The sequence below is a fragment of the Hermetia illucens genome, chromosome 5 (genome assembly GCF_905115235.1).
Source record: "Hermetia illucens chromosome 5, iHerIll2.2.curated.20191125, whole genome shotgun sequence".
Taxonomy (NCBI): Eukaryota; Metazoa; Arthropoda; class Insecta; order Diptera; family Stratiomyidae; genus Hermetia; species Hermetia illucens.
The window spans coordinates 87,402,708-87,428,318 of record NC_051853.1 but is presented as its reverse complement, the minus strand read 5'-3'; the positions used below and the strand labels follow the sequence as shown (position 1 = coordinate 87,428,318).

The window sequence follows — 25,611 nt, the reverse complement described above, 5'->3', positions numbered from 1 at the left end:
ATTCACTTGTGTACATACGAAAATATTCACTTATTTGAATACTAGTATATTCATACGCATATTCATACAAAATCTTTGTACGAACATATTCCTATTTACGAAACTCTGGTACCTGTAGACTAACATACCTCAGGCCTAAGGCCTTGTCAAGTAATGAGCATCAACCACTTCCACTCTTTGATGCATTTCGCCAGGTGGAACACAAAAACTGCACTTGCGTAATTGTGTTGTGCTGTCGTTAAAAATAGACTTAGAAATACAATTATGGGGGAGAAAAAATTAGACATAAGTTAAACAGAAATAACTTTGCATCCATTTTGAGAGTTAAATTAAAACCTCACATGCAAAGTACGTGCGCAGTTTAACTGAATTTAAATATTAATTGAATAAAATAGCAAAGAACGCTCCACTTTCTACTGATAAGAGCTACGCGCAAAGATGATTCACCTCATCAGCCAAGAGCTGCTTCCCTAAGTGTTTTGAGATAATCTGCACTTGTGCAATCCAAGAGACGCGACGAGCATAGCAACGACCTTGATTCCTGAGAAAAAAAACTGAATATGGAACATGGGATACCGTTTTCTTACAAAACACCACGGCTTACTAAAAAAGACCAATTATATTAAAAAGCCTAGAGAAATTTTGTACAATTCTTACAACTATGAAAGGCACATACTCAGTCTAGGAATCTCCCCAGATTCCCTTGTGCGATTGCCACTAATCAACTATTTGCAGCCGCATTTCGCTGGTAAGAAATCCCACAACGCCTTTGAGAACTTCCATCTGAATAGCCGAACTTCCAGCCAACAGGGGCAGCAACATAGCGACATCAGTGATCTGGAGGTCTGCAACCGCCTTCATGATATGTTCAATTAGTTTTTCACGCTGGCGATCAGTAAGTTCGTTGCGGATAATATCGCCCGCCGATCGAAATTTCCCTGCCAAAAATACGTGGCTTATGCTTATTTATAACCCAAATGACGCATTGAATTTCAAACCGGAACTACACTAACCTTTGGCCAAACGAGCGGCAGTGAGCGCCCCAGCAATGCCACCCGCCGCCAGGCCGACCGGCCCCAACAGCACACCTCCTACAAAACAGGCTGTCCCGCAGAGCAAGGCGCCTTTGCCCGACTCCTTCAATGTCACTCGCATTTCACGCTCATCCGTTAGGATTGCAACAGCGTCGAAGAACTCCTTTGTGTTGACAGGCATTTTGTAGAGATAAGAAAGCAAACTACGACACTTTGTTGAGGATTTCGTTTTGGAAGTTTCAAACTATCTAGCGAAACACATCAGCGCGTCGAATGGAAATTGTTATCTGATAAGAAGGGCAAGATGTGTTGGTCCAAGGGTTGACTCAGGCCGTCAATTGGGGAACAGCTGATCGATGTTTGGACCGCGTTCCACTGGAGTGAGCAGTTCCTGGTTGAGTATTGTTGTTGGGGAAACCGAGAGAGCGTCTAGTCGGGAAGAAACTTAAAAATCACTTCGATGTGCGATAACTTCCCACTCCCGCGGGCGAACAGCGAGCAATCGAGACGCATATGTCATCATCACAAGACGTTTTCACTGCGGATGACATGTACTTGTTGGTACTCGCCGCCAGTGGCGCTTTGCTTAAATGTTGGTTACTTGACCTGCACCCTCGGGAAATACCCTTTTTAAACAACCGGGAAAACTCTTCTTCAAGCGTCGGACTGAGTGGGCGATCCACTGAGTGAGTTTTCTCACTTGTGTGACTACTTTCATGCTAGCATCTTCTATGCGTGCGTATAGTATTAGGTTATCATACTCTATATGATACCATTCACTTGCTGGGTGAACCAATTTAAATATCAAAAGCTAAATTAAAATTGCCAACCACAATTAAATTTAAACACCATCCAATTTAATTACGCTAATTGTAAATTCAATAAAGATCAACAGCCACCTCCCGTAATACATTAAATAAGTTCTTAGGGTTATAAAAGAAAAGTAAAATTTAATTTTTTTAAAGGCGGGAACCGTAATTTCAGCACTCAGGCCTTTAGTAGGCCTATTGTACTATGTATCCAACCTCTTTAATTTTGCACTGTAAATTGGGGTTTAAGAATGCACTCGAAAGTGTTACGCTCTCTCACGCTCTCTTGACCTGGAACCCCGTTTCTGACAAGATTTCTAACTGCAAGATTCCGGTTCCAGCTAAAGAGCACCCCAATTGTACAGTGCTATGCACCAACGGAGATGGGGAGTTTTCTATGAGCAATGACACGCATTTCAGGAGAAGTTTCCTAAAGGTTACATTGTGATAATGATGGGTGGTCTGAATGCCAAGGTGGGTTCTGACAAGACCTTGTTCAGCCTTGTGATGGGGAAGCAGGCTGATTTCCGATCTGAATCCTGCTGTATTAACTACATCGAAATCCTATGGTTCATTTTGGGACAAAACGTAAAGTTTAAATCTTTGCTCTTCATCGATTTCGAGAAGGCTTTCGACGACATTAACAAGCTCCCGTAATACACAAAACCTTATTAAAATCGGCTTACTGTCTGTCTGTCCGTCACACGCATTTTTCTCGGAGACGATTATAGCGATTGACACCAAAGGTGGGAACTGTGAACGCTCATGCATATAGTGAGTTACATCCTTTTACGGCGAATTTAAGGGGGGGTCCCCATACATGCAAAAAGGGGGTGTAAATTTTTTTTTCATCAAATATAGTCATGTGGGGTATCAAATTAAAGGTCTTGGTTAGTACTCTTTGAAGCCGGTCTTAGTTTTTGTTGAAAAGATGGGGAGTGCGGGGGGTTGAAAGTGATCATTTTTTTAACGAACCCATTCTCAGGAACTACCAAACCGAAAAATCTGAAAAAAATCAGAGGGCTGCCACTATATGGTGCCTAGGCTCCGAAATACCCTCCATACCGATACCTGTTCAAATAAAGTTAATAATAGTATATTACTATAATTTTTAGTAATTGACAGGAAAACCCACCTTAAGTTCACCCTAGAATCACCAAATTTTGCAACAATGTAGGCTACAGTATGGAGCATGATCTTGCCAATTTGGTGAAAATCGCACTATTACTAACAAAGCTACACTAGGTCAAAACTGTCGCTCGTCTGCAAATTCAAGACTATGAATGTCAATATCACTTGAAAGTGGCTATTTTCACATAATATATGGATATTTTACGTGCTACATGCTAATGGGACAAATGCACACTCAAATCTCTTTATAAAAGAAATACACAAAACCTTTCATACCTGAAGCGTCTAGCTTCCGGTTTCCGGACTTGTTTTTCTTTCACCTGATCATGTACCCTGGCCAAATGGCTTTGGGTTGGGAAAGAGAGTCTATTTGCCTCTCTGGACTGAAGATAAACTCCAACACTTCCCACGACGATTACCTACCTTGTTGTAGTGAGAGAGCTCAGTAAGAAGGATCCTCTATGAAACCAGAGGTGACACCCCAAGTCAAGATGTGACTATTGCACCGAAAGCTGAATAGGCACGGCGGAAAAGGGCTCAGCGGGGATCGACTTATTTTCCCCAGTAAAACTCAAAACACATAACAAAACCAAAGCATAAAAGAAACTTCGGCCATGACTATCCAACCCTGAGCGAAGTGGCGATCCTGAGTTCATCAATGAAGAACCTGACTCTAGACTCAGATTCAAATGTGAACAAATCCAACTGGGATACAGTCCTTAACGGACAAGCCGAAGCAGCCCCCTTCTGTCAGTACTCCTTACCTCGGACTTCCGTCGGCGCCATCTGCTGAGGTTAAAGTCTTGTCTATTGGCACAGACAGACAGTACTGCTACTCCAATGTGTGGGTGAGTGCGCCACTGACCCTGGACAGGGTTTTCGAGCTACCATCGTTAAAAAGTGCTTTTTCTGGTTTCCAAAAGAGGGGCATAAAGGGGGCTGCAGTCTTAGAACAACTTGGTATGAAGAATAACCTCATCACCTCCACCTGGATGATGTTAAGCAGCAGAGCAGGAAAAAGAACTAATAACACCCGAACTTTCCTCACTTTCGGCATTGAACCAGATGTTAAGAAGGCTCGGGAATTAACAGGCTGTCCACTGTGCTGCAAGGAGTGTCGGCTCCTAAAACCATCGAAGGGGACGTCCAGTCCGCGGCATCTTCATCTGATTCATCGTATATTAGATGCCACATTTCTCAAATAAATTTCCAGCATTGTAAAGCGAAGACTGCACTTATAAGTGATAGGATCAATAGCTGTAAGACATGTATATACTTCATACAAGAACCACAGGTGGTGAGGAAATTATGAGCTTAAACTTGTTGGAATGGAGAAAATAATCCAGATGATCACAACAAGCATGTGGAAAGCTTTAGAAAGGAGCATGGCGGAACTCGGATTTGACGAAACAGAGGAGAAAAAAGGACCGGAAAGGCTAGTAGACCGGTTCATTAGGGATACATGCATCCCTAGGTGGCCACTGCACTGCAACACGGCTACTATAATGGTAAATGCACGGAAACAGTACTCCAGGAACTCACGGAAAAAATTAAGAAGGCAATGTTCGATGCAGAAGACCTCTTAACTGCATTCATCAGGCGCCTTAAGTTATGCCTCATTCATGGCAAGACAGAATGGAATAAATACGCTGTTAATTAGTTACACTCTTCACATGCTAGAGTGGAGAAAGATCCACATATTGATCGGACAGAAGTCTATTGAGCCAGGGACTTAAACTTGTCAAAAGTCTATTGAGCCAGGGACCGCCCAAAGGGTCATGGCTCCTCGTTATAGCTCATGGAGGACACAAAGGTCTTCGCACAAGCATTTGTGGGCTAGCTAGCTGTAATAATTATCAAGTTTACGGACAAAATATGTGACCGTTTTAATGAAACTCTGCATGTAATATACCATAATGTATTCATTGTAAACGCTGGGAAGACTAGAATAGTTATATTTACTAGGAAAACTACATGCTACCCACCTTAGCAGGGCCAAAAATTCTGCTTATGCAAACACTCAAATATTTAAGTTAACGTGGTAGCATCATATTCATGATACCATTGGCGCGTGGAAAGGCGACCAATCATACGATCATGCGATGATTTCCAAAATCGTCTTTGAAAAGACATATTCTGTCGTAATCACCAAAATAAAAGAATAGTCGACCAATGGCTACGAATCCTATGAGATTACAAACTTAATAATATTCACCGGTCGGTAATGCAAAACGGATTGGGTGCAGGGTTGTTTTCGCGAAATCCGATAATATGAATTGGCTCCACCTCTCGGAAAAATGACCATATTCGGGGCGGAGATATATGCTGATGGTGGCACCGATCTGGATGTCACCGACACGTTAACAGCGCTGGATCCGCTGTCGTTGGCTTGTCTAAAATCTGAAAATGCATTATTTCAAAACCAAGATTAAGTTATGTTCTCTTTTCCTATTGATATATGAGGGTAGCGCATGGAAAGTGATCACCTCTGTCTTCCAAAGGTTCCAAGCCTTCGTAGACACCTATTTTCGACGTATCATCAGAGCTCGCACACGGACCTATGACTGGTACGCGATGTGATCCGAAGGCAGAAGTGGCAATCGATAGGTCACACATTAAGAAGGGCCGCCAATTGCATTGCTTGTTACGCCATTTAGTGGAACCCACTCTCCCTAGATGACCAGTTATAATTTCAGCAAAAATGTACATTAAGTGCTGAACATGCTCGACCTAAGGAACTACACATGGACATGCAAAAAGTTCCAACCTGTGTTATAGTCCGATAATTGTCTGGGCTCTGCTCTAGATTTGTATTGGCTTCTACTTAGAAACGATGTATGAGTCTCCGCAGTTGAAAACCTCCGCATCACTGCTTGAAGTGTTTGCGACAGTCGAGGATTTCGTATAGTCGTACACCATGTTTATTAAAACGCATCATCATTGTGATTCGGGCCTTTAGATGTAGCTTTCAGCACGCGCTTAGATTAGTTCCCCATCAGCCCGGTTGAAGGGAGAGGGATATATATAACAATAATCGTTAGCGCAGCAATCTAGACCTTGAAGCGAGTTAGAACACTTCATTCAAAACGATAACGGTTCACTAGGAGGCACTGTGATCAGCATTGCACTTGGCCGTGATTATTACGCTGATTTAACTCAGGTACTCATTTTCAACTGAGTGGGCTGATATCCGGCATCCAGTCACGATACAAATCTCATATTTAAATAAACTCATATATATGGTTTCCAAAATTTTTTTGTAATGCATAGTGCATCAGCGACGCCCACGCGACGAATTTTCGAAAAGTTTACAAATTTCCTCTTCTTTCTTGTGTCACATAGCTCTAAGCGACCCACTCGTCGGCTAGCTTGGGATAGTGCTATAACCCGCAATGGGTTCGTCACCCTTTCTCAATGTCTGATTGATCCACTGGCAATTTTGCTTTCCGGTCATAGTGTAGTGTTTCCTGTTCACTTCTTAGTGAAGTTTAGATCAACGACGGTGTGGTTGGCCTTCAGTTTCAGTTTTGCTATCATCACACTTACGCTGAGCAAGTGATAAGCTCACAGCAGTGAGACGAACATAGGCACCCATGCCGGCTGGGATTCGAACGCAGAGCAGCGAGACTGAGAGGCTGCCGCTGTACCCCCTCAACAATCGCGCCGTCAAACAGGTTTCCGATCAACACGTTGAAAAATAAAGCGTGCGGCCAGTTGATAGTTTCATCAGGTTGTTTGACTAGTTTAATAGCATCCCAAAAACCTTCATAGATGGCAATGCGGACACTATATTGAGTGCGTGAACTATCGAAATAGAGAAGTTTATAACCATTTCGAACGGGTTTGCGTTCTATGCCGCAGCTTTTGGCCCCGTCCTATCGAGTTTCTTCTAACTCAAATATCAACGCGTCTTTTCTGAAGAATTTTTTCTGTTCCTTCGTCTTTCCACGGCTGGACCCGGGCCCGTCCTGCAGTTTTGATTGAGAAGAACGTCTTAGCATTTCTCACCCGCTTTTTACTCAAAGCGATCATGATTTGTTTTCTTGACGACATTGAATGCGTTTTCGTTGTCAGCCTGTGGCAAATCCTGTCCAGGTTAAGTCTTTGATCCAGCAAAATTACGCAACTAATCAAGACGAGTCAACTCCGCTTCTGAACGCAACAAAGGCTGAAAAAGGAGTACGGAGTACGTTGGTTCAAACCTCCCTCCTTTATCTCCAAACATTTTCACTACAGTTAAATTCATAGCACATGCTGTACGAAATTTTTCTCGCATGAAAGAATTGCACCGTAATGTCAAATACATTAGCAGCTAGCATCGTTTCCACCGTGTTTTCGCGCCGTGATGGTGGCACTACTTCGTCCCCCTCCAATTTGACAGGCAACCACCAGCAGTCAAAAAAGAACGAAGTGTATTGGAAAAGTTCGGGCGAGCAAACCGGGGGTTGTTTTCGACAGTGTTTTGCATTTCGACTTTAATTAAATCGTGGCCTGCATCGAGCAGTGCATCGCAACGAGCTATTGCGTAGCAAGTGTCGTGTCGTCGTTTTGCATAAACTCGGAGAAGGCCTTGGCCAGCGTCTTGCTATTATCGCACGCCGCGGCCTATTACGTGAAAGGTTGTGAAGGTTTTCTGGTTGACGGTCTGTGGTTCGCTGCCGAGAGGAAAACAACGAGCGCAAACATTCGCCAAGTGACAATAAACAAAGTGCAAGTGGGTGATATTTTTCAGGCGTCCCGAGTTCAATCACTGCGCGGAAGTGGAGCCCCGCGACACAATGGTGGAGCCGATTTTCGACTATCAATTCCGCTTAATTCTCATTGGGGACAGTACGGTCGGCAAGAGCTCCCTCCTGAAGTATTTTACAGATGGAAAATTCGCAGAGGTGAAGATTTGCGCATTGTCTCATTGTTTTCAGTCCGAGTACGTTTGTTTACGGAACGAATTGCGCCCCGCGAGCAATTCGCCAGTTTTGAAAGCTTTCTTATCACTATCCATGTAAGCAGGGCAGATCTAAAGTGTGGGGCAGTCATTGTCTTGGTCGTAGCATCACCAAAGGGGCCATGCGAAGCAATTCAACCGCGGCAATCGCTTTGAACAAAGATCGCACGGCTTGAGCGCTTGGATTCGCGATTGGACGCAGATCGGTCTCCATGCGCTTATCTGCACCATTTCTGTCAGAATCAGCTGATAGCCCACGGGTTTGCACTTCGATTACGTTTCAGATCAATATTTGATCTGGCCGCACACAAACACAGACTGTAGGTGCGTTTTAACTGTTATAAATGTGTCCTGGGTGCCAGAAATACTGTTATACGACGATCCGAGAATGATAACATTACTGAGAGGGCACTTATCCTTCATGTTGCGCAGGATTGTTATCGGGAGATTTAGACCCAGTTTGAAATCGCAAGGGAAGTCCTGCACCTGATTGCTGTGGTGCTTGCTTGAAATTCTAAGCAATATGAAAGGACCGTTGTAAGGCGTAGATAGGTTACTATCGCTAAGGGAAGATTTTATGGACAGAGAATTGATTTTCACTGGTTATGTTGCGGCATCGTTGTAGTTGTATTGCTATGCAGATGTAGCGGAATCAAGCTGACGTACTTAATCTCTTGTTCTTTTTAGGACCTAGGGAGGTGAAATGCAGTTAAGCACAAAGTGTGGCTAAAACACCCACCTTTCGAGTCTACGAATAACCCGGTAACTTTAAATACATTGCTTCAGGCCAGGCCTAAGTGTGGGGACACACACCCCGTGGTTCAAGGAACTTCAGCTACCCCGCCGCCTCTCGCATTAAGAATGCCCTGAGTGGTCCACATCTTCGCTCTGCAGCATGACCTCTTTAATGGTCCATCACTTCGCCGGCGATAGCGCTTCTTGCTCCTATTTTTTTTAACTAAGCCAGAAATCAGAGTGAAATTATGCGGTGTTTCCAACGCTTAATTAATAGAAGTAATGAAAACTTGTTGTTTCTTTTCCGTTGGTGTAGGTATTTTATTCTTGCAAATACCGATATTTCGGGAACCACTTGTTCCCTTCATCAGTGCAAACAAGTTTTCATTACTTCTATTAAGCCAGAAAGTTGAATCTTCCAAAGACATCAGCAGAAGTCGCTAACGTGCAAGATTTGAGGACGTAAATCCACATCTATGCACTAATCCACATCCGTGCATCCTTCAACTGCCCACCCCGCGGAACTGTCATTTGATATTACTTCATGGGGCCGGTTGGCAGTCATCTCGCTGTCGCTCGCCTTTCCTTTTCCATTATGCGGAGATCTTTTTGCGCATTAGTTACGAATATCACTAAGTCCTACCATTTGTCTTCCGACTAAAGTAAGTTATGCCCAAACCTGTGTAGACATGCGGATAATTGGAATCATCTTATGCGTCCATCGGCCATTCGTTAAGTTATCCCATCGGGTTTGCCATCTTACCATTGATGTTATCCTTTCCTCGTTCTTGATCACAGCACAGCGAATTGGGTTGTCATTCTCTTGGTGTAGATTCGTTACATCTCTTCAACCAAGATGTCTACCAGCAAAAGCCCGGCAATAAGTAGCGGCGCATTGTCTGATATCTTTTGAAAACCACAAATCACTCTCAGGGCACATAACCTGCACGAGGCTTCTCTTGATTTCCTTAGTCGTTGTTGATTTTTTTAAAAATCAAACCGAATATGGCCAAGTACTTAGGCAGTCTCACCTAAGCTTTAAACAAAATAAAGACTTGTGCGCTTGAACCATATTGAACGTTTATTGTCTTGAACACTTACTTTATACACAAAATTTTGCTCACGTTCTTCAATGTGCACGTAAATGACTGCTGTATACGCTGCTTCCGACGCATCACAAAATCCATGAACTTGTATGCGAGTTCAACTGTCGCAGTGTAACCACCTTGGAAATGAAATCTCCTGCAGAACTGGTAGCTTTGACCGGAATGTTCACCATTTCGCATCGAGTTCCTTTTCTACTGGTTCATCCCAATTCGTTTGCTGTAGCCACAATTGCTAGATCCATATTTTGCCTACGACGATACATGGTCTATCCCAACGGGCCGAATAACTTTGCTATCTCAGAAAGCAGCTGACGTTTCGTTAGCGCATTTTCGCAAATTAAAACCTCCTTTTAGTAACTCTTTTGTGAGGTCCTACTGAAGTGTCTGCGTTTCCTTGAGGGTATCTCTGCCGATCAGACCATCATCCATCGTTGGATATTTTGATCCTGGGGATGTACCATTATTTGGCGGTACATCTTCTGCCATTACGTACCGATATGTCTTCCTTCATCAATATCCGCACGATACTGTTCTGGATACTTGGACCATTGAGTAACGTGTCGTTAAGCGATTTGCATAATGGTGTCAACTGAGATGCATTAAACACGACTCGCAATTTCGTAATTGGACTATCCTCTTTGCACACAGCGTCGTATAGCAGATAATAAGTAGGGCTCGAAAATTTATCTCGTTTCGGTACTTCATCATGTGACCGAGGTTTAAGTATTCTGCCATGAATACTATGTACTGACATCTCAAGGATCCGTTGCTGGTCAGCTGTTTCTCCAATTGTGCAAATCGGATATGGGCCTTGTGAATAGAATTTCATAAGGTTGTCTCGGGCTCAGCGTCCCGCTTGAACGGAAGTCGGATAACGTACCTCCCAGTACTGTTTCGTCTGTTGGTTTGCCAATACCATTCAATGGCTTCTTTCTCGTCGGACGCCACAGGTTTCTCAGTCGGTACTTCACTGATTTCCCAAAATTTTTTAACCAATTACTCAGTAGTGTCTTCCGTGACTATCAATAAATGTATGCACAGTTGAGTGGTATGCGAAGAAGTTTGGCCAAGCGAAATCCATCCGAATCTAGTGTTGATTGCAAAAGGAGATCCTCTCCTGAATCCTGGTAGCATGATATCGCTGTGGGTATCAGCTCCTAATAAAATGTCAATCCATCTTGGGGTTTCCGCACGTGGGGCCAGCTCAATTTTTGACGGATAGCGTCACTGAAGGTTTAACTAGTGCCCCGACTGCTGGACATAAGTTAGTAATATTTAGTAATACTAGAGCTGATATATTGATTGTGGAGTCGTCGGTTTTCGCTTTTATTGTCAACTCCACACTGCCTTTAGTTTATAAACTAGGATCTGCTCCTACTAATAACTGAACAGCTTACTCTGTTATGAAGCTTCGTTGCGACCCGGAATCTATGAGAGCTCTTAACCTTACAAAATCGCCCGAAAGGTTTTGTACCCCGACTCGAGCTGTCGCTAGTAGTATCTGAGGCTAGGTCCCATCCTCCGCCAACAATGATTGGGTCTTTGGGACGAATGGCTTGGCGTCGGCTGCCAACTTCTTTGATTCGCTCGTGGTTCCATTACTGATGTTGATTGATGCCATGTCTTTTCTTCAAACAGGTGTAGCATAAGTTTTGATTCTTCGCTACGTTTCTCCGTTGCTGCGAATTCATTCCCTTGAATTTGTCGCAGTGAGCCAAATAGTGTTCCTTTCCGCAAATTTTGCACGTTGTTGACGTCGTCACTGTTAACGTTTCAATTTTAATTGGTTTCCGAGGAATGTGCAATGCTTCTAATGTCCTGAAACGACTGGTCTGGAACTGCATAAAAGCCTGTAAGGTGGGTAAGTCAGCGCTTGCTCCCAAAGATATTTCTCACAATCGTCGAAATTGTTAGTATAATTTCTGGCCTGTTGAGTAGATGATCAGCAAGTCCCAATGATCTGTGTTGACACCGATGCTGTTCAGTGACATATATTTGTTTGATGGTGGAATCGTATTCTTCCTTGCCCACTGGTAGTTTATGGAATTTATGCAAGCAATTCCATGCCATTGCCCTCTTGTTGTAAAATCGCTTCTGCAACATGCGTATTACTGCGGCGTAATTCTCATTGCTCGTAGTGTTGAATCACTCTCGCAGCCTCACCTTGCAGATGCGTCTTTAAGTATTGGAGCATTTCGACCGCAGATAACGCTTCGTTGCGTTGAATCAATGACGTGAACATGTCGTTGAACATGCGCCACTCATTGTACTTCCCATCAAACTTCGAGATTGGCAATCGCTCCAATTGTTCCCGATTTGTTGTTGATAGACCACTGCTTATCAAAATGATGTCTGTTTTGTGATCTATGAGCACTAGTCCGGCAGTTTCCATCAAAATCTTGATCTTCCATTAGCTGCTGCCTCAATCTGGTGGATATTCTTTGCAAATACAACCTTAGCAATATCGTCGTCGAAACCTACTAATTTCACTCCTTCTGGTAAATATAGTTGAAAGACTCCATCATACATGTTCCAGAGGAGTGGATCCGATACCGACCCTTGAACGACTTGAGCTGAGTACAGTAATAATTTGTGCCTTTGTCGCTCTCGAATTTTAGCTCTCTGTCGATAAAGTAACTACACGCTATATTCCTCAGGTAGCGGGGAGTGCTCATTCGGATAAGGGCCGTTTTGATGGCCGGCCAGTTTAATGAGTTAAAAACATTCTTCACTTCAAACGTGACTACTGCGCAGTACTCTTTTGACCCCCATCACCACCTCTGACCCTCTATAGTAATGGCTACGATGCCCACCACCACCTTTATTGCATCGTTGTAACGACCTTTCCTGAATCCAAACTGCATATAGAAAAGAGTCCTTTTATATTCAGCTGTCTTGCACAATCTGTTGGCAATTATTCCCTAAGGTAACTTTCCCACCCTATCTATAAGGCATATTAGGCGATAGGATAATGTTTGTTTCCTTTTAGCAACAAAACCAAACGCTGTTGTTTCCATTTTTTGGGGAACATCCCTTCGTCGAGGCATTTTTGCACAGCTTGCATGAACATGTCTTGTCTTGCGTGGGCGGCAGCTTTCACTGCTTTATTGGGAATACCATCAGGTCCCGGTACTTTCTTGTCCTTTATTTTTTTGCATATCTGGAGCAATTCATCTTCGGTGATACGCGGTATGCCTCGATGACTGCGTTCGGTCTTTGCGGGAACAGATAAGTTATTTACGGTGATTTCCCCTTTATTTTAGACATCACCACTCTATAAGCTGTGCCTCAGAGGTTTATGTCCACTTCGTAGCAGAGGTTTTTAAAGCTTCTATTTTTACGTTCTTTGGTCGATTTCTGCGGTCTAATCTTCTCCTCAAACGATGGAAATTTTTTTAAGGCTTGCCTGCATTTTACCCTCAGTATCTTTATATTCTCACTCCACCAGTAGTTTGGTGAGCTTGTTTTGTAGGAACTCTTCTTGGCATTGCATCATCGCGCTCGTTGACAACAGACTGAACTACTATAGCTGTTTGGTCAACTTTTCTGCTGATCCTTAGTTCATACTGGCGGAATTCATCACCAAGTCAAACGCTTCCACTTGTGTGTGTGTTTGTGTTGAGGAGAAGCTATAGCCTTTGAGCACTTAAACCGTGGTGGTCCATTGTACTTGGAATATTTCGGATTCGTTGGACGGGGTATGGGGGAGATTGAATCTTCTTTTGCTAAGGCATCCGAAATTTAATTTCTCTCTACACTACAGTGACCAGGTATCCAGAGTAATTCCACCGTTTTGCATCTAGAGTTCAAACGCCGCAGATTGCGATGCGGCTGCCCTTCAAATAGTCGTCAATCACCCAATTGCCGCCCTTAGAATCGTATATACTTCAGCTTGAAAAACCGTTGCATATTGTTCGAGAGGTAGATTCCGGCTCCAAAATCCTGTTCTGTTTTTGAGCCATCGGCGTAGAAAGCTTCCGTATATTCCGCCACGCACTCCTCTGAGACTTTCCAGTTCCAGTTCTCTTTACGTTTCAGGGTAACTTCATATCTGCTACCAAACGGATGTATGGGGACCCGAGAATCAGAAGGCATTGTACTGGATTCAGTTCTGCCGGTGACTCTTCCAATGCTCTGTGACCCCCGCGTCAGTTGTTTCTCCATAGATTTAAGCCAAATAGTCTATGAGTTACTCTCATTGCAATGCTTTGAGTAAATATATCCAGGGGCTGCAAATCGAGTAATGCATTTAGAACTGCGCCGTTTCATATTTCTACATACTGTTCCGAGATCCCAATCAACAGCGAGCACAGCCACGTCATCATCATAAGCTTGAGCGGTAAATTTTGCAGTTCACATAGTTGTGTTCGATCAGCATACTTCACAGAAGTGGCGATAGTACACCTCCTGGGGGCAGCCTTTCGTTGCTTCTGCTGTTAGGATTAGCAATTATCACCCGCTTCAGCCCACAGCAATCTCTGTGTTAGCCTAACATAGATCCATTTAATTAAAGTAAATAATATTTTTTGTTGAGGATGCTGGGAGTCCTAAGTCCGCACCCACTTAGTGACGAACCGAACCACTTGGGGAGCAACTTACTCCCTCTTTTGCAGTTCTCGGACTCCTCTTTTTTGAGTAAAACCCAAGTTTACGAAAAAAGAACAAAAGGTTGACAGACGGTTTCGTCCAGGGCAGAAGCAACTCATCAGACGCTGCCTCACCTCTGCCCTGCGAGCAGCGTGACCGAAAGTAACGATCGATGGAAAATGCTCCACTTAAATATAATCGCAAACACGTAATGAGTACGAATTATATTTAAGCGAAATCCGTCACAGTCCAGACCTAAACCAGGCCGATGTAAATAAATAATATTAATAATATAATTATATATAAAAGTATTTTGAAAGGCGCACAGTCAAACGCCTCCTCAAAGTCCACGAACATCCCCATCGCGTACTCACCCTTCAGAGTTGCATCGTCTATCTTTGAAACCGAAGAATGAAGAGCAGACTTACAGGACTTTTCACGCTGGTAAGCATGTTGGTTCGCATTTAGTGGATGCGGCCTAAGCGCCTTTCCACGAATAAGACGCTCAACCAATCTCTCCAAACCTTTCAACAAAAATGATGTCAAGTTGTCTATGTCTGTCTGAAGTTCTTTGGATTAAAATAATCATCTTTCCCAGGCTTCGGAAAGAAGACTACCTTAACCTTCTGGCAAGAGCAAGACATGCTAGAAAAATATTTGGTTGCAGTCGCCCTAAATGCTCTATACTTTGCTTTAGCATTGCTGGATAGATGTCAGTATGCCAGCTCTCACTTTTCATTGGTAAAAATCGCTTTTGCAGTGTTTCAGTTCACCTTGAAATACTTACTTGCCCTCTCTCCCCCTTCCATTTCTCTCATCAGTTCTCCCGTATAATGTACTTTCAAGTAAGTCTGCACTGATTCCAGTCTGGAGTTCGTGAAAGTTCCATCGGGTTTCCTAAGAGAGCCCAACTTGGCTAGCTCATCCCTTGACACCTCTTTTGTTACACACATTCAGAAGACAGCTCCTAAATCTACTGCTGATCCCGGTATGGACGATCTGACTAGATGTTCGCTGCCAACTTGTCGAAAACTTATGGCAGGCCCTGTATTCAAACACTGTGAAAGTTGCAGAATCTTTCAGCGCGCTATGATAGAGCCGTGTTCTAAACTCCATAAACACAAAAAATGATCCGCAGGGTGTTTATGTAGTTAGTACAGGAGCAACCCCGCAAGTCGCGGCTTAAGAATACGCACATTCTTCTCTGCATGTCGTAAAAGACAACAAAAGGAATAGAAATTTGTGGGGTAGCAACCTGTAATTTTTCAAACTTTACTACTACCGAAACGTCAACACCGTCACTTCACGACTACGACCTTGACTATCGAAAACGGACTATGATTGGTTTCTGGAATATACGCCCAATCCTCGAAAACGATATCGAGAGCCCCCAGAATTGAAAATAACTACATTTTTTTTACGCCGAAGTAGTAGTTTCATCTGTCCAATTAACATATCCGTTGAAAAATTTATGATTTTATGATAACGTTCTTCAGGTGATTGTGAAGATAATTTCTTAATGCTTCACCTCCTCCGTGGGGGGAACACTTCACCCCGGTTTTTAACCATGTCACGTCCGATGAAATTCCGCTTCTTGTGGATGAAAGCAAGCTGGTTTCTACTCCGGATCCCCCTGCATTGACCACATGAACATCCTACGGATAATTTTGAAACAGTACGCGGAGTTTAGATCTTCACTTCATCGATTTCGAGAAAGGTCTCGACACCGTGAACAGACTCCGTATCTGGCGTGGTCTACGCAGGAGGCGGAAAAATTAACAGCTATTATATTATCAGAGCGACATATGATGGCGCTAAATGTGACTTGCAGCACCGATGTAAAATTTCAGTAGAATATCAGGCGCAAAACAGGATCCACTAAGGTTGCATTTTGTCACCGATATGATTTCTTCTTGTTATCGGTGTTGTTCCTCATGCTGCCTTGCCCAGAGTAGGACCTCAATCGACTATGTCGTTTTCCCTCGAACACGTTCACTGCTATTGCTTGCTCTCTCATCGGGTCATAAACTTTGGCCAAATGGCTTTAGATTTCGAGAGGCAAGTAGAATTGGAATGAAGGTAGACACCAGCAAGGCCAAGGTTCTCAGTCTGGTTATCGTATTCTCCTTATCTGCATTAATGGCCAGAGCATCGAAAGTGTTGACCAGTTTATATATCTAGGAAGTGCGGATCCTGCCGACGGTCACATCGAACTGAATGTTGCCCGACGCATTAACAGTGGTAGATCCGCTTTCACTTTGGAATTGCAGTTATCTCAACACTAAGATCAGGTCGAGAATGTGTGTTCTTTCTGTGTTGCTATATGGAAGTAGCACATGGGAAGTGACCACCACTCAAAGGAGGACAATTGCATTGACGGCCATGCGGTAGAATTCAACCTTCCAAGATGGCTGATACTTTATTTTGGTAACCGAAGGAGCATATCAACGGTGCGAAGCACAATTTTCTCCATGCTGGCATATCAATTGAGTCCATCCACCCGTATGCGTGGATGACGCGCTATGCTCCATAAAGGGGTAAATAGCAACCATATAATCTCCTCCCCCTCATCCCTTCCACGCCGCGAAATATTTGACACCACTCGTGCATTATACATGGCTATGGTACGTGTCCTTCTTTAAATTGCTCATAATCGAAGATACACGTCTACTAATAAGACTTTTGATTGTATGATCGAAGGACCTATGACCATTTACAAATTATTCTGTGATGTGTTATTCGGTAGCGATATCAGTCCTACTTGTGGAAACATCGACTAGAAACGATGAGCCTGTAGCGACTAGATATACATACATAATCAAACCGAACCAGAATTGGAACCCGAGCGTGGTGGACGTTCGTACCCTAAGTTACAAATTTAAAAGTATTATTATATTCCTTTGTTTTCTCTTTCTATTGTCTTTCAGATGAAAATTTAAGTTTTTCAGAAAGGAGGAGTGATTATTGGTAATTGGAATCCGGTTGATTCCCATGCAGAGTGCGGGGTAGGAGCCCTGTTCATTGTTTATTGATGAAATGCCTTTCCCAGTTAGTCTATGAAAAATTAAATATTGCCATTTCTTATGTCATTAAACATATTCTTTACGTATAAACAATTTCCTTCTTTTCAGCTCTCTGATCCAACCGTGGGAGTTGACTTCTTTGCCAGACTGATTGAGATGAAAGACGGCACACAAATCAAACTGCAGCTTTGGGATACAGCCGGCCAGGAACGTTTTCGCTCCATCACAAAGTCCTACTATCGCAATTCTGTTGGTGTGTTGCTCGTTTACGACATACGAAATCATGCTAGCTTTGAACACATCCCATTGTGGATGATGGAAGCACAACGACACATTGAACCACATCGTCCAGTGTTTGCTTTAGTCGGTTGTAAGCTAGATCTAGTCAATAACGGAGGGCAGCGAGAAGTGACCACAGAAGAAGCACGAGCATTTGCAAAACAGCATGGCTTACATTTCGTCGAGACGTCAGCACGGACAGGTGTAAACGTTGAGGAGGCATTTCGAATGGTCACACAAGAAGTCTACTCGAGAATTCGGTCCGGGGAGTACAAAGTTGAAGACGGATGGGATGGAATCAAAACGGGATTCGCAAGACCTAGTACTTTGGATTTTAACTTAGTCGTAGCCGAACCTGAGAAGTCGTCGTGTTGTTGATTTGTTATAGTTATTTCTAGTTTTTCTTTTTTGTTATAGAAATGCTAAAGTGTGAACATATTAAGTTGAACGAACTCAGTCAATTTGAAAATTGGCGATACAGGTACCGAATATATATTATTCTGAACAAATGTGTTAACCGACACTTCAGGCACCACTTGTTCCCCTTTTTGTTGGTTTCTCCGCATTAATTACTTTGACGAGACTGACAGAAAGTAGGTCAATTTATAGAATACAAATCGAAATCTGATAAGTTTGTGAAGCATTTGGCCCAGTTAGGATTAAGAAATTGAGTGCCAGCTCAGTTATTAAGGTCTATGACAATGTATGCGTTGGCATTTATACATATAAGCATATTTCGAACATTTCCTTTCCAATTTACAAATTATATGAATATTTAGCCAAAGAATGATTTTCGTGCAACGAATGATTGCGCATCGGAAAAGTAGTAGAAATTATAGTTAGAGTTTTAATATGCTGACAAGCATATCCGATTTCGATTGATTCATTAATGGGAGCAGAGATTAGTTTGTTAACACGTCCAGTAAAAAATAGATTGCCAAATATTTTACATATTCATTAACTGACTACGTCCAATTCCAAATATTGATTTGTCCTCCTTATGTTCTTTGCTTATGTACTCGCACTAGAACTACCCATTACCGAACTTATTAATCACACTCTTTGAATTCATTTTAAGTGGAATGGATATAATAACAAAAGCCAACATGCGAATAAGTATTTCAAATGTAAACATAAATACGCGAGGAGAAAATCGATATTAGAAAGAAGGCCGTTGGTAAAATGTTTGTACTATCCTTTGTATATATTTGTTTCGTACCATAGTCATAATAGAATATTTTAATATATTTAACAATAAAGTGATGATTTGGAATATAAATAAGAAATGCAGTTCCCACAAAAAACTAGTAATTACTTTATTAAAACAGACCAACTTCACCCAAAAATGCTTCGGAAAAATGGGAGTAGGAATGGTGACAAGCATCGAAACACCCTTTAAGCGTTGCAAATGATATATGTACCCCTCAAAATTACGTAGTGGTCATTATTTCGCAAAAAAGACGTCATAATTTCATTTCTCTTTAATGTATCACTTGTTGTGTATTTGCATAGCGAATAGCTATTTTCATTCCTCTGAATTTGATAACTTTCATCTGTCAGCGCAGCTGAGGTCGAGGGAGCAATAAAACGAATGAAATCGAGGAAAGCAACAAGACCTGACGATCTCGCATCTTAGCTCTGGAAAGCGAAGAGCTGGGACCCAACACTGTGCCTCAGTGAATTCTTTAATCGGGTTATTCAGGAAGGTAGAACACCATCTGACTGGCAAGAAAGTACCACAGTTCCAAGAAAAAGAAAGGTAGCCTAGCAGAATGTTCCAATTACTGTCCGATCAGGTTACTTTCCCATATCATGAAGATTTTTGAGAACCGTATTCGCAAAATCATCGAAACAACCGTGACTCAAGCCGCAATATACGCTGCGTGGTTACTCATAGAAAAACACAGTGAGAAGCATGGCCCTCTTTACATTACATCTCTGGATCTAGAGAAAGCATTTGACCGTATGCCATACGAACTTATCTGTTATGCTCTACGACAAAACTTGGTGCCAGAAGAACTCGTGCGCTGGGCTCAATTGCTCTACCACGATCTGAAAAGCAAAGTTCGAATTGTGGCGGGTGTATCAAAACCGCTTCGTGTCTTTGTTGGTGTTCATCAAGGAAGCACCCTCTCACCACTTCTTATTGTTCTTGCTATGCACACTATCACACGGGACAATCAACGTCCAGCACCCTTATGAAGGTGATATTCTAATAGTCTAATAGCAAAAATTATCCAGAACAACTTGTCCAAAAATGGAATGATCGCCTCATGCAACACGGTGTCAGATTGAATCTGAAGAAAACATTTTTGTCGGCCGATCCCCATGAAACAGGCACAATCACTGTCAGCGGCAGCGACATGCCCAGAATTGAGCAAATTGAATATCGCGAGCCAATGCTATTAGTCAATGGAGAACTGCATTATGAAATTGCTTCATGCATTAGCGCAATCTGGATGAAGTGCCGTTCCACAACAGATGTGCTTTGTGATTGACAAATATCGAACTTCGTTGTCCGCCCAGCCGTCCTCTAGTTCTGAGTGTTGGAGGATTAAAAAAAAATGAAAAGCGGACCGGATTTGAAAGCCTCTCAAATGCGATCAGGGTTTTGCCAAAAAAAAAAGGCGCAACCGATCACGACGAGCTGACCCTGCTTGTGAACGGGACAAAGGCTAAAGAATCCATGATGAGAACATTCATTTCATTCATTCAAACAGCCTAACAGGACTAGGGGAACTAAGGTTTTGGCAGACAATTATGTATCGACACGTCCATTGCAAAGATTTTGGAAGCAACGTCCATTGTCATGGCATCCAGTATTATACCATTCGAGGAACCGAAAGGAACTCAGTAACTTTTCGTGTATGTCAGCTCCACTAAATAAAATTCAATTGCGCACTATTTTTCAGTAGCCATTTACACAAATCATTTCCTCTGGAAAGCACTCTAATGATAATAGTTAATATCATACGCTTCATACGAGGAGTTCAACATTATTAACAAGTGCAAAGAAGTTTTATAAAAGTAGTTCCTTTGTTTCCTATAGTTCGTTTTAAGTAAAACTATTAAAAGTGCCCGGATGGCTCAAGTGGTTAGAGCGCTGGGCTGTCGTGCGGAAGATCGCGTTTCATATCTCACTGGTGGCAGAGGGATTTGTATCGTGATTTGACGTCGGATACCAGTCGACTCAGCTGTGAATCAGTACCTGGGTCAAATCATGGTAAAAATCTCGGGCGCGCGCAATGCTGACCACATTGCCTCTTATAGGGTACTATAATCCTGTAGTGTACCATTACGGTCTTGAATGAAGTGCCCTAATACACTTCAAGGCCCTGATCCGATATGGATTGTTGCACCAACGATTATTATTATTAAAAAGAAAGGTTTCCAGTTTAACTATAGATTTTATTTAAGAATTGCAGGCACGTGTTTCGGACAGAACATGTGTCCTTCTTCAGTGCTGGTTTTGTAATAATTTATTTCAATTAACTCACGTCATTGTGCATGGTGTTCCACAATAGTGAAATACCTGTGGAGGTAATGCTCTTGGAGTCACTATCGTACCAAAGCCGTGTTTCCTCTAAGTGGCTGTGAGAAAATCAACGAGAGGCGGGAATATCAACCGTCATTAGGGAACACACAATCTGATTCTATGTAGCTTCTAGATCCGAATTTGTAGATTCTATGTCCGAATTTGATGCATTCCTTAAATCCACATAGTTTCAGCTAAGTCGGTAGCCGATTTTATGATTTCGAAAATCATAATCATCATAATATTTACGGAAACCAAATTTCCAACCTTTCAAAGGTTTCTAAGTCATCAGTAACCCAAATTGTCATTACATGTATTTGCTCGCCTAGAGGTCTACGAAGTTTGAGTACCAAAAGAAGTCATCTCCACTTGTATAATGCAGTGAAGATGTTCTTTGCAATGCACGCTTCGGACAACTCATCAAACGTATTCGGCCTTGTCTTTACCACAAGATGGAAGACGTTATAAAATTGGTTTCCCGGAACCAAAGTTTCGGTTTTGCATATCGCATTGCAAATTTCGAGTAGCTCTTCTCTGATTCCTGTGGGTAGTAATACCCATCTCCCAAGACTCTGATTTCCTCTTTGCTAGAACAAAAATCTTCAAGTCATTTTCAGCAGAAGATTAGTCCAGGGCTTTTGAGTGCTTTATGCTTTCGGGAAGTATTTTTGCATGATAAGGACTGCTTCACAAAGGATTAAACATAAAAGCATATATGCTAAGTTCGTTGTGAAGAGAAGCGTGAGAGTTGTAAATTTTTTTGCCAAGATGCAAAGCAAGGTGGCTTAAAATCCATTATTCTTATTAGTATTTATAGACCTCAACTGATTGAAAACGTTAACCGCATTAGAGGAAGGCTCGGTTTAGCATTTTTCGGAGCCCATGCTTATAGAATTCGACCTCAGTAATAAGTTAGAAATACAGAGTGTAGGGAGCACACCAACATTCGTGACCAACAGCAGACAAGAAATACTAGATATAACTCTAGGGAACACATGAAGAGCGGCTTGGTCGAGAATTGGAGAGTATCGGATGAACCTTCTATGTCGGTTCACAGAATCGTCATATTCGAAAGGCCTCAACAGAGACGTTAAGGCAGTCGTCACCAAGGCGCGTACGCTGGTAGAGCAGGAACCCAGCCAGACTGAGAAAAGAGGTGTGAAAACTCTTCAATCGAATGAAGCAAACCGGGGACTGGCAGAGGTGCAAAAAGGCACTGACGATGTATAGCAACGCGATCAGGGAAGCAAAACGAAACTTCAGGGAATTCTGTAAAAGAATAGAACAAAACACAGAAGTATCCAGGCTATATTAAGCTATAGCCAGAGACAAGACAATATCTTCTGTCTATCTGAAAGAGAAAGATGGGATATTTACCGCTAATGAGGAGGACAGGGTATATCTGTTTCTAAGAATACATTTCCCCGGGCCCTAGCCCACGATGAAAAGCAATAGCATTCTGCCTGACACCCCACCAACGGACAGAAGAGGGAGAAGGTGAATAGGAAACTTGCGAAAGAGGTATGGTCCGAAGCTAAATTAAAACGGGCGGTGGGAACTTTTAAACCACTGAAATCGCGCCGATTACATGGTATTTTTCCAGCACTACGCCAGACAGTCTTCCAGACCAATTTGCCTAACATCGTTCGTAGTTAAAATGGTGGAGAAAGTCATAGATCACTATATTAGAATTGATGTTCTAATGCGTAATCCCCTACATTAGTGTCAACACGGTTACCAGGCAGGACGGTCAACCAAAACTGCCCTGTATCAGGTGATGCATGTAACACGGGATCGCATCAAAAACAAAGGAAATAGCACTGTGTAGGCATTTCGGGCATCGAATGAGCGTTCGATAACATATCGTACACAAATATAAGATGCAGGGGCAGAATGGTTGAGAGCAGGCAAGTAGAAGAACCGACAGGCACAGTTATATTATCAGGAACAAAACTCAGTGTGGGTTGTTATCATCGTTAATGTGGAGCATAGTAGTTGATGAACTCTATGGAGAGCTGATAAGCACTGGAATACAGGTCCAAGGTTTCGCTGATGTTTTAATCTGTAAGGGCAAATATGAGGATACCCTACGTGACAGAATCCAAACCGGAGTTTGAATCACTAGTAACTGGTGCCGGAAAGCGAGGCTGCGCATAAATCCAGCAAGCTTGATCATCTGAGAGCCAGTAGATTACATGGTTGGAAGTAAACGAGTAACAGACGTCAAATATGTGTGAGTCACACTGGACCAAAAGCTATAATACATTGGAAGACATATGTTGAAAACTTGCCCAACCCCTAGAAACCAGGCAAAGAGGGCGATCTTCAGAATATCCTAGAGTATCAGTGAGGCGAGGAGCTGCCTAAATCGAAAGAAAATTGATATTCTTTCTAGGCGGCATCCCAAATTACAGATACCAAGGATTAACATTGGAGCAACAGGGCGATTGCACGTTGCCCGTGTCGTAATTCAACCTGTTCCCTTAGGTTCGCCAAACTCTCTTGCGTGTCCAACTTCCTCTTGTTCCCGTATTCCTTGATGACTTCTAGGATGTCTCAGGTGATTTTATGTCTCTCTTCAATCATGTGCCGTGCTATCATTGATTTCTGCGTTGTGCTCCTCTTATACTTTCTCCTGGCCGTTTCCGCTTCTCTCTCGTGCTTTCCCCAGCTTTCCGAAACCAATTTTTTACTTTGCCCTATGTAGCACTTCTCACAACCTGGACATGTCACTTTGTATATCCCATTGAATTCATGGTTTAATTTGCGAGCCTTAGGGGATCCCAGCCTGCTTTTGAACTGGTAAATCCTACTAGATGACACCATGTCAATGTTTAGCCCTCCATCGTTTTTATAAGTTTCGACAAAGCCGCAGTGTGTGTGACCCCTATTCTTCTTTTTCCTTCCAAGCTATTAGCGAGGGATATTGTCCTTATTTCTTACCGTTTCGCCTTTATCCACATGAGTCTTTCAATAATCGCCCGTTGAAAGCCGTTTTTCACTCCGGTGTCGATTATATATTCCTTTTCTTTCCGAAATCTTTCGGCACTGAGGGGCACGGTGAACAATCGGTGGATCATAGCATGGAAAAAGGCTATTTTATGTGAATAGAAGTGGTTCGAATTATCTGGTATCGTTCGCTGCGTGACCCCCTTTTCATCTCTAATGATCCTTTAATCAAGAAACGTCCTCCTCTCGATGTACATTCAGGACCTCCAGCATCTCCTCCACTTTGTCTTCTGGGCAATGGTGAAAATGTCATCTACTCTACATACCTTGACCACTCTGTTCCCTTTGTAAAACTTCCCTCTGAATGTCAGGTACTCTCCGACATGCATAGCCCCGCAAGTTTCATGAGTATCCCTATTTCTCTTTTCCACGCCACGAATGTTGGATTTCTACTCAGCAGCCATTTTTCCAGATACAGAAGCGCCTCCTTCACTGGGATGCTTGCAAACGAGGCCTCCACGCTGAATAACACTAGTCGTTCATCCGTTGTCGTAAAATCCCTTACGGCAGAGAGTATTGGTCCAGGGAAAACGCCCTTTGAACCAATAGGCAAGCACGCCAGGATATTTCAGCTGGAAATATACGCCATAGCAAGATGTGTCCCTTCAACCTCGAAAGGTAGTATAGGAGGCAGAACATTGCTATACTAACTAACAATCAAGCACTTAGGTCCTATCGGGTAAATTCCCAACTGAATTGGAGTGCCTTAATAGACAGCACGCTCGGCTCGCTCAATAGGGTCTGGATATTTTTGGTCCCAGGCCACATTGAGTTAGAAGGCAATGAAGCAACGAACAAGCTGGTCAGGAAAGGAACCGCGAAGTCGCTACGGGCCAGAGCCATTCTGTGGAGTCGGAAATGGGTTCATAGCTACGATATTGAAAAATGAAGAGAAACAGCTGGGGGAATCTAGGTGGAAGAACTGTCCATAGTGCTCATGGGAGGATACGAACCCAAACGCTCGAAAGATTAAAGCTAACTAAGAGGAGCTCTCGAATCATAGTGGGACTACTTATTGGTCTGTAAGCTAAACTATCAACTGGGGAAGCTAGGTATATCTACGGACACTGTAGATTGTAGGGAGAGTGATGAAACCTCCACACACGTTCTGAGAAATTGTCCGGCATTTTTGACGGGCAGGTTCAAGCACCTCGGAAAATACTTAATACCAAATGCCGGGTTGAATAACTTGGAAATAGGGAACATAAAAGTTTCCGACGTTTATAGGTGTACTGTAACCAGCAACGGGCACAATGGTTCTTTTAGCACGCAGGGTTGGCGACGTCCCTTGACAATTTTATTATTGGGAAAATCTTCCCCCATACCTGTTGATTCGAAATTCCGACAATCTCAAAATAGATTGTTGCATAAAAAAACAGAAACAGGGAAAACAATACTTTTGAAATTATAGCCGCCGTTGC

General features: G+C 42.8%; 2 protein-coding genes across 2 annotated transcripts; one reads left to right on the top strand and one right to left on the bottom strand.

Annotated features, from left to right (window-relative positions):
* Positions 1 to 599: 599 nt before the first annotated feature.
* Positions 600 to 1,586, bottom strand: LOC119657117 (protein C19orf12 homolog). The gene is made up of 2 exons (XM_038063878.1): positions 1,014 to 1,586; positions 600 to 938 (listed from the first exon to the last, which is right to left on the bottom strand). Exons 1-2 carry the CDS (start codon positions 1,213 to 1,215, stop codon positions 718 to 720), a joined length of 423 nt encoding a protein of 140 aa, XP_037919806.1. The 5' UTR covers positions 1,216 to 1,586; the 3' UTR covers positions 600 to 717.
* A 5,756-nt stretch (positions 1,587 to 7,342) lies between these two features.
* LOC119657569 (ras-related protein Rab-39B) lies at positions 7,343 to 18,942 on the top strand. Its single transcript, XM_038064529.1, has 2 exons — positions 7,343 to 7,860; positions 17,476 to 18,942. The coding sequence occupies exons 1-2, from the start codon at positions 7,753 to 7,755 to the stop codon at positions 18,022 to 18,024; spliced, it is 657 nt and encodes a 218-aa protein (XP_037920457.1). The 5' UTR covers positions 7,343 to 7,752; the 3' UTR covers positions 18,025 to 18,942.
* Positions 18,943 to 25,611: the final 6,669 nt, after the last annotated feature.

Bases quoted from the DNA above. Each gene is read 5' to 3' on its own strand.
- LOC119657117 (XM_038063878.1), bottom strand. From the start codon at position 1,215: ATGCCTGTCAACACAAAGGAGTTCTTCGACGCTGTTGCAATCCTAACG. The intron at 939-1,013 runs GTTAGTGTAGTT...TATTTTTGGCAG, and splicing joins TGCCGCTCGTTTGGCCAAAG to GGAAATTTCGATCGGCGGGC.
- LOC119657569 (XM_038064529.1), top strand. From the start codon at position 7,753: ATGGTGGAGCCGATTTTCGACTATCAATTCCGCTTAATTCTCATTGGG. The intron at 7,861-17,475 runs GTGAAGATTTGC...CCTTCTTTTCAG, and splicing joins CAGATGGAAAATTCGCAGAG to CTCTCTGATCCAACCGTGGG.